General features: G+C 43.3%; 1 protein-coding gene across 3 annotated transcripts in view; it reads right to left on the bottom strand.

Moving 5' to 3' along the window:
- Nucleotides 1–15,366, bottom strand: part of KCNU1 (potassium calcium-activated channel subfamily U member 1) — a 148,062-nt gene that overhangs the window by 22,678 nt on the left and 110,018 nt on the right. For all 3 annotated transcript variants that reach the window (XR_009493070.1, XM_059882238.1, NM_001163249.1), the window contains exons 20-22: nt 8,070–8,166; nt 4,283–4,507; nt 2,765–2,951 (exon numbers count right to left, since the gene is read on the bottom strand). Coding sequence is in view for 2 of the 3 variants with exons in the window: in XM_059882238.1 (XP_059738221.1) it covers nt 2,765–2,951; nt 4,283–4,507; nt 8,070–8,166 (509 nt within the window). In the remaining variant the exon portion in view is untranslated. The remainder of the gene's footprint in view (nt 1–2,764; nt 2,952–4,282; nt 4,508–8,069; nt 8,167–15,366) is intronic.

Here is a 15,366-nt window from a genome sequence, read left to right as displayed (position 1 = left end):
CCCCCAAGCTGTGATAACCAAAACTGTCTCCAGACATTGTCAGCTGACCTATGGGGGTAAAACTGCCCCTGGTTGGGAACCACTGTCTTAGAGGAAGGAAAAGAAAATTGCCAGGATGCTAGATGCATGTTGGTGCTCAGCGTGGAAGAGCTTTTCTCCCTCCCTTCCTTTGTCTTCCTCCTTTCTACAATTGTGAAATTGTGGAATTTCACAATCTTTTATACTCTCAGTTCTTGGAGGTGATAATTCCCATCGCCACCTGCTTGGTCTGGTGCAAGGGGAATATTAGTATGAAATGGGAAGAATGGTTAAGAGAACTGATCAGGCTTCTCTGAGGGTTGGGAATTTCTCTATGCAAACTCCAGGGAGATTCCTGTGATGCCAGAACAACTGATGAGGTTTCTGAGTGACAGTCTTTGGCTATCTCCATGTGTGTACAACCTGAGTTTACTGCTGGCTACCTCTCTTAGGTAGCACAGGAGAGCCTGTCCAGACCTCTATTTCCTCATCACACAATGGGTGCATTGACAACCACACAAGGAAATAAGCAAGGTCTACACAATATACTTTTCTCTAAACCGTCCCTTTTGTCGTTGGGGAGAGTACCTACTCATACTTCGCGATGATTCAAACACTGTGACATCTCTTCATCATCTTTCTCCCTCCCAACCCTTTCCCCTCTTTTCTCTCTCTCTTTCTACTAAACCCATCATTTGCTCTTTTAAGGGTAACCTAGCCTGCAGCAGAGTATGTGACACATACAAAATGAATATATTCTTGTTGAATGAAGAAATGCATAAATGAGAAGAATCACTAGATACATAATAAAAGAGACTAGAAGTAAAATCATAGGTTTCTATATGGTTTAGCCTGTATAGGATGTAAGATTAAAAAATAATAGAAGGACAAGTCACCTGATGATTAGCTAGGTGGCTTACGACAGTCCACCCCCAGCTGTTACTGAGTGAGCGTTTTCATCTGTATATTGATGACATTGCCTTCAGAGTGAATATTTCTCTGTCCAATTTTAGAAAGTTGAAAGCATGATACACACACACACACACACACACACACCATACAAATTTTGTGTAAATCTGAGTGCCCTCATTGCTAAGCTAAGGACTGACATACAGAACACAATGTCATTTGTATGCATCTCCAGATTAGCTCAGCAAGGGTATGGTTCACATTTTCTTAGTGAGGATTTTCAATGTAGTTTGATATTCAGGAACTGCTTTGCTATTATTTCACTTAACAAAAACCCCTGAAACTCCGGTTTAGGTTGAGTGGTGTTTGGCTGTGTAGTGCAGGTCTATGCAGTAGCTGACTTAATTCACCCACCAAAGATTTGACGAGATTATTCATTTATTCCTTTGTCCCAAGAGCCCTCCATTTTCCTTCCTAGCAACAGTACTAGGAGTCAGAGAGTGGTCTTTGGGTTTCCTGATTTCACTCGTGAACATGTCCATCCACTGTCATGACCATGAAAGCTTTGTGAAGGCTGGACTGTCTGCCCTCTTCAAGTTCCGTGTGAAGTAGGACAGCTGTGGTCAGCAAGCCACGTGGTTGGAGGACAGAGTGCCCTATCTTAATACGAAGCATCCACATCCCCAAGGGAAACAGTTGGATCTGGGGTGGGGAGGCGCCTCCAACCAAGGGTTGTGTTCACTTCATGAATTGAAAATCTGTTCTAAATACTGAAAATTATTCACCATAATATTTTCATATTAAGTGGCTAGTCATAAATTTTTGGAAATGGACTGATAGCTAAGCCTTTTCCCAATTTGGGGAGAAGGTAAGCCACGAGTCTGCCGCAGGAATATACCTGAAGCACATTTTGGGCAAGTGAGATGCATGAAAACTCCTCACAGTCCACCTACTGGCTCACTTAAGTTGACTTAATAAGTGCATGTTACGCATCCACAGATGCTTCACAAGGGCTTTACTGGTGGCTCAGCTGGTAAAAATCCACCTGCAATGTGGGAGACCTGGGTTCAATCCCTGGGTTGGGGAGATCCCCTGAAGAAGGGAAAGGCTACCCACTCCAGTATTCTGGCCTGGAGAATTCCATGGACTGTACAGTCCAAGGGGTCACAAAGAGCTGGACACAACTGAACAACTTTCACTTCAGGCATCTACGGAATGACCATAATTGTACTCAGAGGAGTATAAAGGAGGAAGAGATGCAAACCCCATCCCGAAGTGATTTCCCCACTTCTCACCATCGCTTCCCAACCTGACACTTTTAGTTTATAGCAATTAGAAAGGACTTTAGGGCTAATCTTCTAAAAATTCATGTAGTGAAAGTATCTTGAAGACTGAAAGAGAGTTAGGCTTCATTCTGTCCAAGCACAAAACTAAGAATAGTAACTTTAACGTCTACTAGCTCCAACGAGAACTAACTGGCAATAATAATACTTGTTATTAACAATAATGAAATACCAATGGCCATGTTCACTGATAATTGATTCGTGACAATAAACAGCACTTACGACTCCATGATTTTCCTTAATATGAGAAAACAGTGTTAGGGGCATTCCAGTTAGGAGATGAACGTCACTTTTCACTGGACTAGGGTTCCCCAGGACTGAACTGTCCACTAACCACTAATCCTAGTACAGAATTCTCAGAGCTGGATGGGATTTTCCAAGCCATCCAGCTCCATTTCTCCTCCTCCCCATCATGAGCGTTTTTTAGAGAGGAGTTGACTCCCTTTCCTCATCCTATCCTCTCCAGCCCCTTTCTATCGGGGTGTGGTTCTTACGTGGCCCTGAGGGTGTCCGGGCCGAGCAGCTAATTCGCAGGTATCCGATGTTGAGCGTGGCCATGATGGGCTCTGTGTCCACCAAAGTCGGGCCACTGGGTGACTTACAGGAGGAGGAAAAGACAGCACACATGGAACACTCCTCTATGTTGACCGCGTGGAGGTCCCCGGAATAGAGTGCAGATCCCTAAGGAGAGAAAATCCGGTGAGAGGACACTTCTCAGATGGCGCTGGTGCACTGGGGATGATGCAAGCTTCTGAACCAAAGCTGGCATCGAGTCACCTAGATGACTCAAGTGGGAGGAGAAGGGGGCGACAGAGGATGAGATGGTTGGATGGCATTGTCAATTCAATGGACATGAACTTGAGCAAATGCCCGGAGATAATGAAGGACAGGGAAGCTCAGAGTACTACAGTCCATGGCATCGCAAAGAGTGAGTCACAACTGAGTGGCTGAACGACAACTCAGGATAACAGTGGTGAGGAAAACATCGCATCTAAAGATCGAGAGGTCACCTCTGCATCCTCACAATGCTGCTTTTGGGGGCCCCACCTGGAACCTGGATCAATTAGTAAAGTGGCGGTTGCTCCTTTGGTGGAGAAATAGGGAGAGATCTGGTCCCACCATTAGGTGGCTGAGATGCAGTTACTGGTGATTCCTGACACCAGCTGAATCTGGAGACTTCTGGTCATTTTCTTTCCTCCCTTTCGACGGACTGAGGTGGTGCAGGGAATTTTATGGTGACTTTTTTAAAAGCAATACAACTTGCTTCCTGAGACAGCTGCTTTTAAAGAATACTTCTGATATATTGATAGCATTTCTTGAAAAATCAAACGCTTTGGTGCATCTCACACTGCCTATGTATATTTTAATCCAGGAAAATGGCGGCCTATAATGAGATACAGATCTCTATGTTGGTTCAGAGCAAAGACGATTACAACCCACAGTACCACAGGGGCCTAATGGACCCGTTTCTCAGAATTCCTCCTTTTCATACGTCTATCAAGGACCACATGGCACTATGCATTCCATAAAAGACAAGTTTGCAGAGCACAGCCTAGGAAGGCTGGCTAGGATCAGCTCAGGTGTAGACACTAGGTCAGAATCAGATTCAGAAATGCAGATAAACTCTTTACATAAAGGCCACACACATGGTCATTAATATAAACATGAAAATATGTCGATTCAAATCCTAGTCCAGCTACTTACCCACCGTGAAAACTTCGACAGGTAACTTCCTTTCTCTGTGCCTACAGTTCAGCATCTTTAAAATTTATACTATGGGGTTATTTGGAGGGTTAAGTGAATTAGTATGTGCAACCTGCTTCAAACCATTTCTGGTACCAGTAAGCACTGTATAATTGTATAAAATACTGTACAATACATTATTGATGTATTATTAGTATCATGATTAATCTTAACTAGTATTATAGTAATATATATATATAATATATAATAATATAATGTTATTATTATAATCATTATAACCATTCACTATTCCTTACTGTGACACTTACAGGCAGAATGTATATCTGGGGAAAATTCCGGATAAATCGCCATTCTCTCTGCAGGTAATCCAGAGACCCAATGAACACAATGTCCTTCAGCTCCTGACGGGTATAGTTGCTAGCTCTCAATGGCATTACAAAATTCCGAAGTCCCATCAGTGTTGAGTGGGCATCTCCAAAGATACATGCTACAATGTGGTCCCGAAACTCGTATTTTGCCTTGTCAGTTCGTTTCTAAGCATAAGCAGGCCAGACTCTGGTCATTTTTAGAAACAAGATGACAGTCCCTTAAAGAAGGCTCCTTCCCCACATTCCAACTCTTCCAGGTATATTAACACTAGCACTTTCATAACAGTAATCAGATTCTGCAAATTCTCCTAATAATATGGAACATGGACAATTATACTTTATATCTTTTCCTGGTGTTCCTGCTTATTTCACTTTTTCCAGTTTTATATTAGCTTGGAGTGCCTCCATGAAAATTCAGATTGGTATCATTCCTCAAGTTGTGAAACCACTGAACCAAATGGGGAAAATAGCTCTCATTTTCATTACATGTTTTTAGCCTCATATACGCGCTCCAGTGTTCTTGCCTGGAGAATCCCAGGGATGGGGGAGCCTGGTGGGCTTCCATCTATGGGGTCACACAGAGTCAGACACGACTGAAGCGACTTAGCAGTAGCAGCAGCAGCGTGCTATAGTGGGCTTCCCTGGTAGCTCAGATGGTAAAGAATCTTCCTGCAATACAGGAGATCTGAGTTTGATCCCTGGGTCGGGAAGATCCCCTAGAGAAGGGAATGGCAACCCATTCCAGTATTCTTATCTGGAGAATTCCATGGACATGGGAGCCTGGCTGGCTACAGTCTGCGGGGTTGCAAAGAGTCAGACGTGACTGAGCAACTAACACACACACACACAGAGACACACACACACTATCGTACAACTCCCTGAAAACTTAAAACATCCCAAATCCTGTTGCTAAACTTACGTCTTCTAGCGAATCTTGAAAATTACACCACGTTGTACAGTATGATGCAGTTTTCAGTGGATTTTCATACATATGAAGACACATATATTAGTTTGAACCACATGAAATTGCCTTCTTCTGGGTCAAAAATGGTTGACTACTGGCAACTTCATGTGGTTCCACCAGCTACACTAAATGGATTCCAGAGAACTCCAGAGTTGAGGAAATTTATCATGAAAAATACACAAAATAAAAGGTTACATTCTGTTTCATCTCAGTCATCTGATTATGCCCTCAGAATCTTATCAGCATGGCCGATTTTTAGCATCTCTCCTATACTTTTAAGCTAAGATAAAACAATATATGTGACGGATATTTAGATCAGGTTTCTCCCACATTCACAGAGACTTTTAAAAACAGTAAGCATCACTTTTATTTAAAGGAATATTTTTTAAAGGAATATTTCTGTAAGAAACATTTTAAGTCTCTGTGATTGATCTCAGGGAATGAGTCAATGTCATCTTTCGTGGTGCTGGGATGGGTAGAAAAAGCACTGATTTTGTATTCTGGTTGTCATTCATGTATGACCATAAACTAGCTAGCCTCTCTAAGCCCCAATTTCTTTACATTTAAATGATTTAAAAATAAAAGTTAATTCTGTTGTGGAAATGGGATAATAGGTTGAAATTTCAGTACTTCTGTCTTTAACTGTTTTCAATAACTATTTAATCCAATCTGAATCACACTGAATTCCTAGATTTTCAGAGAAGGACTCTTGGAAACTGGTAGAGAACTTGCTAAATGCATTGACAAGCCGTTCCTGCTTGAGAGTGTTCTACATTCCTGAGTAGATGAAAACTCAAAATATTTCAAAGGGATGTATCATTCATCCTTATGCCAGTCCATCGCTGGTTAAAGAACAAGCTTCTGTGAAACAGGGGCTGCTGAAATTTAACAGGATAGATAAGTCACATCTGACATCTCAACAATTAGAGTTTGTTCTATTAGCATAGACTGGGAAGTACTCTTTCTGAAGGGAATGGCCCCGTGAGGGGACACGAAGCTACTCATCTGGAGATCCTTTCTAGAGAGTGATATGAATCTTAACCAAATCCATTAAATAATTGTCTCTGGCTAATCCGATTAGTTTTAACTTGAATAATGATGCCTCTAACAGTATTTAATGGAACAGCTCTGAAGTCCAGAAATCGCTCTTCTGAGTAGAACTAAACAATTAGGAACAAGATACATGGCATAGGGCATTAACGGGCACAGCTAGCAAGGCAATTTCTCCAGGGAACTGTGGCACAAAACTGTCTTCCCACTGAGAAAGATGGTGGCTTCAGTAGGAAAGAGGGGAGTGCACTATTTGCTCCAAGTTGTTACTTTTCTGCAAATCGAACCAAGTTCAAAGTTGGCCAGAAATTTGCAACCTATACATTTCTCCTCTATGATCACAGTTTCAAAACTCTTAGAACCTCTTAAACTAGAAGCCCTTCTAAATTCATCAGAAGACTCGGTTATATTTCACATCAAGTGCCATAAGGGGACATCTCTCAGCAAGCTATCTGGGGACTTACTAAACGGGATAAAGAAACATCTGCTATTTCCATCTCTTGGTCTCTTGAATGCTTCCATCTGCAGTCACCTCCCAACCTTTCTAAAGATGTCCCTCCCACTGAAAACATGTTTGCCTTCCTGCTCAACGGATGTTTGTTTCATTTAAAATAAGACATACTTTCTAAAATGATGAGCTTAGGCAGTCCTAATAGTCTTCCAGTTGATATGACAGCTCTGACAACTTTGTGCTTCTGATCAAATGATTGATTATGCTTTTTATAAGAACTGGAACGTATTTTGTCAGGACATTGGCACTGAGCACAAGGATTGCGTGTGTGTGTGTGTGTGTGTGTGTGTGTGTGTGTGTAACAGAAAAAAGTGAACTAAACTACTTTTGGAAAGCAAGAAAAATACATAGTTACCAATTAGTCATAGCTGAACAAATTATACAGGGTTCTTACAACATGTAAGTAATCTTTTATTAGCTTATTTTAAATTAAAAAAAATAACCTTTTGTTAGTTAAATTTACCAGCTACTGCTTGAAAGTAAACCACTGAGATTGTACTTGAGTTTCCAACTCTGAGAATAGATGGAGATCGAGAAAGTGGGTGTCAGAGCCTGGGATTAGGATCTGAGGTGTTTACATCTTGGTTGCCGGCATTTCACTGAACTCAGTTAGTTTGTCTCCTTGGAAGGACAGAGTCAAGGACAGAATTCTACATCTATATGAATTCACCCATGCTGTGTGCTGTGGGAAGGCCAAGCACTACAGAGCTACATCCGTGGCTAATACATTCAGTATACGTATAAACAGCTTTAAGAAAAAATACTATTAAAAAATTCCAACTTTGAAAACAATAAATTAAGGAAACATTTATCTACTTTAAAAAAAGGGAAAGACTGCAGAGTTCTTGTAAACAGTATGTTCCCCTGGTACATGTAAATTAACCAGATTTACTAGCAAAACAGAAAAGTTTCAGGAGAACATTATTCTGAATAACTGACTCAGCTGAACTATTAAAGGAAGGAGAAAGTGGTTGAAGAATCTGAGCTAACGTGTTTTAAACCCTGGCATATTACCCACAAGGTTGTTGTCAAATGCCCCATCTGTTAACCTGCATATATTTAGATGGCTCGTGAGGCTGTATTTTTCCTTCAAAATGCACAGTTTACAAAGAGAAAGGGCAAGTGCTTATGACTAGCAGGAGGACACCATCTACCCTAAGAGAAGCTCGAGTCTATCTGAGATTTGGCGCCAGGTCACCTACCAGAATCATCTTGTTCAAAGGGGTGGCTCTACACCAGTGAAACATGCCGCTGCTATCGAGGCGGTCAGACTCCTCTTCCATTTCGCAGAAAAAAGTCCTAAATGTGGAGAAGGGACAGTTAGCCTGGGAACACTCGGGGCTCTGGCGAACAATGCCTGATACCAAACTTGTTGAGCCCTGAGCCCAAAGGGAATAACACAGGGAAAGCAACCTTAGGTCTGTGAGACTCCAGAATAAAGATTCATGTCTGAAGGACAGCAAGGGGTCATGTCTTCAGAGCTGAAGGCACATTAAGCACGCTGGGGCAAAAGCCAACAAGAATTGTGTGCACGTGTGTGTGTGTGTGTGACATACCAGTCTCTCTTTTTACCTTAGATTAGATGTGTTCTAAAGGTAGTTATGTCTGCTTAAGTTTTGCCCTTAGTTTTGTTACTGTTTTGATGCTACTGCTGTTTGGGAGAGATCATGAGAGATGTTTTGTGCACCCTAATCTAGAACTTAAAGCGTTAGGAGATCCAGTCATGAGTGCTATATCTCTCTCCTTAGCCTGTTTTCTTCTCCTCTCCTGTCCAGATCTTTTCTTATGGGTCCCGGTTGAAACATCCTTACTCATTAAATGCATTTTGCATCCTTTACAGCTTGCATCTCACTGGCCTGCATTTGACTAAAACTTGCTCAAACCTTGGTCTAAGTCTTGGCAAACCCTTCCATATGATCGCCCCACACTGCAGTCAGCCACAACACTTGTCATGCCATAGAGTCAATCACCAAAAAGGCTGGAGGAGGCTTAGAAAAATTCCACTCCCATCCTGAGGAACATGTGCCTGTGAGAGAAGAAAGGACACCCTAAAGGGATCACCGAGAGGTTTGGGTTAGAAAGGACTATTCAAGTTGAGAGAATCCAGGCACAGGCTGCAGAAACAACCTCAAAATCCCAAGGGCTTAATCCAACATGGGTTATTTCTCACACACACTATTCATTTTACTGAGGTGAACAGGTGTCTCTGCTCCACACAGTCACTCAGCGTCTTAAAAGGAAAGAGGATCTACCATATTAAATTGATTGGCATGCCCCCCTGGAACTCACATCCTCCTTTGTCATCAAGGCAAGAGAAGAGAAAGAGATGAGAGAGTCAGGCTCAGGCATTTAACTGCCTTGGCCCAAGTCAACCAGCCATTGTACCTCACATTTCACTGGCCAGAACGAGTCACGGGGCTCCTGCAGGCTTTATGGGGCTGAGGAATCGGGAAGCATTTGAAATATCTGCTGAGCATTTCTGTCTCTTTCAGAGACTTTACCCCTTAGTTCATGGATAAAATTCAAAGAGCTAACAGACTGAAACCTGACACTTGAATATACTGATGAGGTTGAGATTACTGGTATTCACAATTTCCCATTCTCCTTTCCTGCCTTAGCAGATGGACAGGTTAGGTGAGGCCACGTGATTCGCTCTGGCCAATGACATGTGAGCAGTCATGGTTGACATAGGGAGAAGTCCTCAGGTGAGCCTCCATACCTCCTCCTAACCCATTGCAGAGATGACCAGCCTGAGTATATGAGTGATGATGAGCTGATTCCTTGCCTTCCTGGCCCATGTTGGACATGTAACATGAACAAGAAATATGGGTTGTGCCAAGCCGCTAAGGTTTCTTGGTTGCTACCACAGTATTAGTCAGCCCTATTCTAACACAATTACCTTTTCCAAAATATTCCATAATGTGAGCAACTGAAGAAGTCCCTAACACATGTTTTCTGGAGGCAAATAAATTTTGAGAACAGTAGCTCCTCTTTGAAATTTACCCCACACCTTAGCATATGAAAGGTTCTGAAAAGTCTTGCAAAAGAGATATCATTTGAAATTTGTATAATTCAGTGTTTTACACACTTCTTTGACCATAGAAACGTTACTATTTACTTAACTACCTATACTTATTTAAACACGTCTGTTACGATGCCTTTTCCAAATACTGTACCATGGCACGCTATGGGTTCAGCCCTGGTAACCTGTAGCTTAAGATAGCATTCTCCTGTAAGATTTTACTATTCATCCATAGAGTAATATGACCTATTTCTCTTTGTGCTGAAGGGTTAGGGGTATTCTCTGTGAATTAACACAGCTTGTTATTTGATACCTGGTCAAAGACTCAGACTCCAACATAATAACAAGCAATTTTTGCTCTCTTTGACCAGGTTAATTTCTAAACTGCTATGTAAAACCATAATTTTTCTGACAAAAGAACTTAGATTGACATGTCAGATCTAAAGTAATGGGATAGAGAGAGGACACAGATAGAGAAGCTGAGGTAGGAGGCTTGAGGCAGAAGGGTTTAGAAGGGTTTGGAAAAGCAGAGAGGCTAATTGCTGATGAGATCAGCCAAGGACTAGGTGCAATTCTTAATTTTCCTCTCCATTTAATCTCCCTACAAGCTTAGTGATTCCAGTCATCTACCTAGCCAGAAGACGTTGTAATATAAGCCTCAAAGTCAGCTTGACTAAAATAAGCTACCTTGTTCATTCAAATTAATGTGGCTTTTTGTGGTTTCAATATCCATAAGTCATGAGCCCCAACCCAGAACCCTAAGAGCCAAACAGGCACACTCTTAATGGTGATGGCTAAACAGGACCATGGTGATCATTAAGGGGAACACACCAAAGACCCATATCTGGTTTTGATTTTTATCAGGACTTGGAGAATGGACTGTATTACTCATTCATAGAATCTTCTTCTCCCATCATGTGTAGCTTTCTCGACACTATGCCTCAAGTGCTAATATAACGTAGCTAAGTTACCGTCAGGAGGCGGCCCTCAGTGCCCAAGTCTGCAACAACTGTGCCTACTCTTCTGCTCACTTTCTTCAGCTTTTTTTTTTTTTTTTTCCCGCTTCCTCTCGTTCTTCCTCTCCCAAGTGCACCCCCCATAATGAATAAAGCATCCTTGGTCTGGAAATGAAATGCCTTTTTGGCAAATGGAAGATGATCTCCTTCCAAGCACATTTTAACTTGACTCAGAGTAGCAAATAAGTCACTGTACACATTTCTATCATAATAAAAAGCATGATCTATGTACGCAAGCTGTCACAGACAACGTCTTTCTTCATTCCGACGTTATGGAAAACAGATAGGCCTTAGAGGAAACACCTGTTGGAGACCGGCATTAAAGAGAAGGCTGAGAAGGAGACCCGCTTCATCATAAAGGCATCCATCTGGTGTCTTCGCCAAAGCAAAACCTGATGTGATTCAGTTCACCACCCCTTAACTAAAGCACCTTCCTGCCATATGTCTCACAAATGACATGATCCTTGCAGAAATATACTTCCCTAAAGAGACGAATAAATCATCCATGAGAATGTGGAGCACCAGCAGTCTGAGGACTTAGAAACCAGGACTGGAACATAAAGGCCGGGTCTGTTGGACGGAGAGGTAGCCGCACGGCACCATCCAGGTTATCAGAGCAACCTGAGGAGCCTCTTGGGTGAGGGCACTTTCTGTGTAAGAGAGCCTGGCAAGAAGCCAGGTGGGAGTCCCCTGAGAGGGCCCTGTTTGGGATGAGAGTGGGGGTTTGGTCACAAGACCGGCTTCTTGTTGTCTGAGCCAAGTGGGAGAACCAACCTCCAAAGGGGAGACCCCAGGAGGCACTGAACCTTGATATGTCCTTGGAGTCAGGTCTCGCCTTGTGCCTTGGGGAGCTGATGGGCTTAGTGTGCTGGGTGGGAACAGCATGACAGCCGCCCACCAGGGACGTGGGGGGCAGTACCGGGAGGAAGCCATCAGCGATCTTTGCTGACAACTGCCTTGCTTCAGGCTGCTTTGACGTTCATGAAGCAAACATCTTGTGAACCCAAGCTTGGACCTGTCCCAGCTAAGGAAGGCAGGCTCTTTCCTCTCTGCTCTCTGGAACCATTCTGAAGAAAACTGCTACTCTGCCCAGGGCCACAGCAACCTATCGTGTATGAATCCTGTCCCTTGGCAGCCGTCCCCAATCTTTTTGGCGCCCTGGACTAGTTTTGTGGAAGACGATTTTTTCCATAGTCTGAGTGGGGGGATGGTTTGGGAATGATTCAAGTGCACTAAGTTTATCATGCATTTTATTTTGAACATTATTACATCAGCTCCCCCTCAGATCATCAGGCTTTAGATTCTGGGAGTGGAGACCCCTGACTTAAAGGAAAATAGAAATAAGGGACCATGTTCCTTTGGTTTCCACTGGTGGCGCCTGAGGTGACAGAGATCCAGCCGTGCAGGGAAACCTCTATGCATAAGGCGGGCGAGGTTTCAGGGCCAGGTTGGGAAGCAAGGTTTCCCAGAATGTAAGTAGGCTTCCATATTTCATCCAACAAACATTCTTGACTCTGATTATTCTTGAAAATGATCCAATAGAGGAGATCCTCCACTGATCACAACATCTATTAGAAAGTTCAAAAGGCACCCACAGTTCCTTTTTTGGTTTGTTTTTGCAGGGTTCATTTTTGGATGTGTTAGGAAACCCTGGCTTGCCACCCTTCCATGTAAAACCTCTCTAAAACTCCACAGGTGGCTTGTAAATTCTGAGGAGAGAGGTTGCTGGCCTGGATGCAGAACCATATATTTTTTTGCTCAAGACTTGAGTTGAATAAAAATAACATGCTTCGTCAAGTCTTAGCACAGGGAGAAGGACAAGTCCCTTGGCCGAGTGTTGGGGAGGAGAGGAAGAATGGGTCCCTGTGTCGGGGAGTTCCAGTGCCCTTCTAGGCTCAATCTTTGGGAAAATCCACTGCTACTCCTTCTTGAAAGCAGTGTTCAAGTTCTCACCAAAAATGGAGGGGGCAATCTTCAGTCCCAGATGCCTCTGGAGCTGCGGAGGATTTTTAATCTTGTGGGCTATAGCTGCTTTCTCCCCAAGGACTCAGCACAGACGTGGCGACAGGGCTTTGCAGTTCATATTTAACCCAGAAATAGTCACTTATCATCAATTCGGACTACCATCTTTTGTGTTCTGGGAGAGAGGAAATCACCTAAAATTGGGGAACATGAGGGCATTTTGCCTACTCTCTGCTTCCCCCCGCCTCTCTCTCAAACTTACACACATATACATACATCACACACACACATACACGCATGCTAGAGTCAAACTTCAGAATATGAGCCTTTATGGTCATATTATGATTTCATTTTTCTGGGTTGCACCCTGTCGCCATTTACTCATTTCAAAGCATTATTTTCACCTTGGAGAGAAACTTAAGGTATAAAAACATGGATAAATTTTGCAATCCTTTCACCTAGGAACCTGTGGATAGGCAAGCAGAAAAGGGCCCCTGGGAGCACTGAGAAGCCTTCTGCTACTGCTGCTGCTAAGTCGCTTCAGTCGTGTCTGACTGTGCGACCCCATAGACGGCAGCCCACCAGGCTCCCCCGTCCCTGGAATTCTCCAGGCAAGAATATTGGAGTGGGTTGCCATTTCCTTCTCCAATGCATGAAAGTAAAAAGTGAAAGTGAAGTCGCTCAGTTGTGTCCAACTCTTAGCGACCCCATGGACTGTAGCCTATCAGGCCCCTCCATCCATGGGATTTTCCAGGGAAGAGTACTGGAATGGGGTGCCATTCCCTTCTCCGAGAAGCCTTCAGGACCAAGTAACTGTGGCGGGAGCTCAGGAAGGCAAAGGGTCTATCCCACCTTCCCTCATAGAAAGGCCTCAGGGGTCGCATCCTTTTCAGCAAGAAGGGGAGAGCACGCACCAGGCTCCGTGCTGCCCCCAGCCTCCAGTTTGACCGGATCTCCTTGCTGAGAAACCTTTACTGGGTAAAAGTGAGAAAACCCACCACATACTTTGACAGCAGGCTGGTTATCTAGAAAGCACCAAGCTTTCTTGGTTCTCATGTGGGAATCTTAGGGAAGGAGAAGAAATAAGAAACACAGAGGCTGGAGGGATGATTTGGGAGATTGGGACTGACATATACACGCTACTATGCAGAAGGTCAAGAATCTGCCTGCAATGCAAGAGATCTGGGTTTGATTCCTGGGTTGGGAAGATCCCCTGGAGAAGAGAATGGCTACCCATTCCAGTATTCATGCCTGCAGAATTCTGTGGACAGAGGAGTCTGGCAGGCTATATAGTTCATGAGGTTGCAAAGAGTCAGACATGACTGAGCGACTAACACTTTCACATATAAAACAGGTAACTAATAAGGACCTACTATTAGCAGAGGGAACTCTACTCAATATTCTGTGATACCCTATATGAGAGTGTGTGCAAGTGTGTGTGCTCAGTTGTGTCAGATTCTCTGCACCATTTCCTGCTCCAGGGGATCTTCCCAACCCAAGCATAGAACCCACATCTCTTGTGTCTCCTGCATTGGCAGGTGGATTCTTTACCACTAGCGCCATGTGGGAAGCCACCCTATATGAGAACAGAATCTTAAAAAGAGTGAATACATGTGTATGTGTAACTGATTCACTTTGCTATACAGCAGAAACTAAACATTGTAAATCAACTATACTCCAATAAAAATTAATAATAAGAAGAAAAGAAACCCACTGTGGGGCAGCTAGGGACTGACTGTGGTTGGCTAAAGACTCTAGTGTCTCAGACAAGAGGCTTAAGTATTAATACTGGTCACTTGACAGCTAGAATGGGGACACTTTCCCTGCTAATCTGAAAAGCTCGTAGACAGAGAAGAAGAAGGAGGAAGGAAGAATAAAGCCTTGGAAAGCTTGAAAGCCCAGAAAAGCTTCCACATTGCCGCTGTTGTTTAGTTGCTAAGTCATGTCCAACTCTGTAGTCCACTCTGTGGACTGTAGCCCACCAGGGTCCTCTGTCTATAGGATTTTCCAAGAACTCCAAGAACACTGGAGTGTGTTGCCATGTCCTCCTCCAGGGGATCTTTCCCACCCAGCGGTCAAACCCGAGTCTCCTTCACTGGCAGGCGGATTTTTTTACCACTGAGCCACCAGGGAAACCCTGAAAACTTTCCACACTTCTACCTATATATAGATAAGTCTGGCTGATGTTCAACTGAAGAAAGGACACTGGGGTGACTGGAATTCTGAATGTTTTAAGACAAGTAGGTTCTGGTGAATTACACCTTCCAACTTCCCTCTGGATCCTGTCTCCTAATTCCTGGCATATGTAAAGTCTTCACAAAGTCATTGAAGAATGATGAACTTCGGTGGTAAAGAGTGTTGGTATGACTTTTTTAAAAAAGTCAAAATGGTATTTTTTAAAAAGAGAGGTGTTAACATCAGGACATCAGCATAGTCTTCTTTCAGTCTACTCAGGAGAATGTAAACTGTGTTCCGATGTAAACCAAGCCAGCCGTGAGG

The sequence above is a fragment of the Bos taurus genome, chromosome 27 (assembly GCF_002263795.3).
Source record: "Bos taurus isolate L1 Dominette 01449 registration number 42190680 breed Hereford chromosome 27, ARS-UCD2.0, whole genome shotgun sequence".
NCBI lineage: Eukaryota > Metazoa > Chordata > Mammalia > Artiodactyla > Bovidae > Bos > Bos taurus.
Note: the sequence above shows the minus strand (reverse complement) of the source record. Positions and strands in the feature narration are given on the sequence as shown.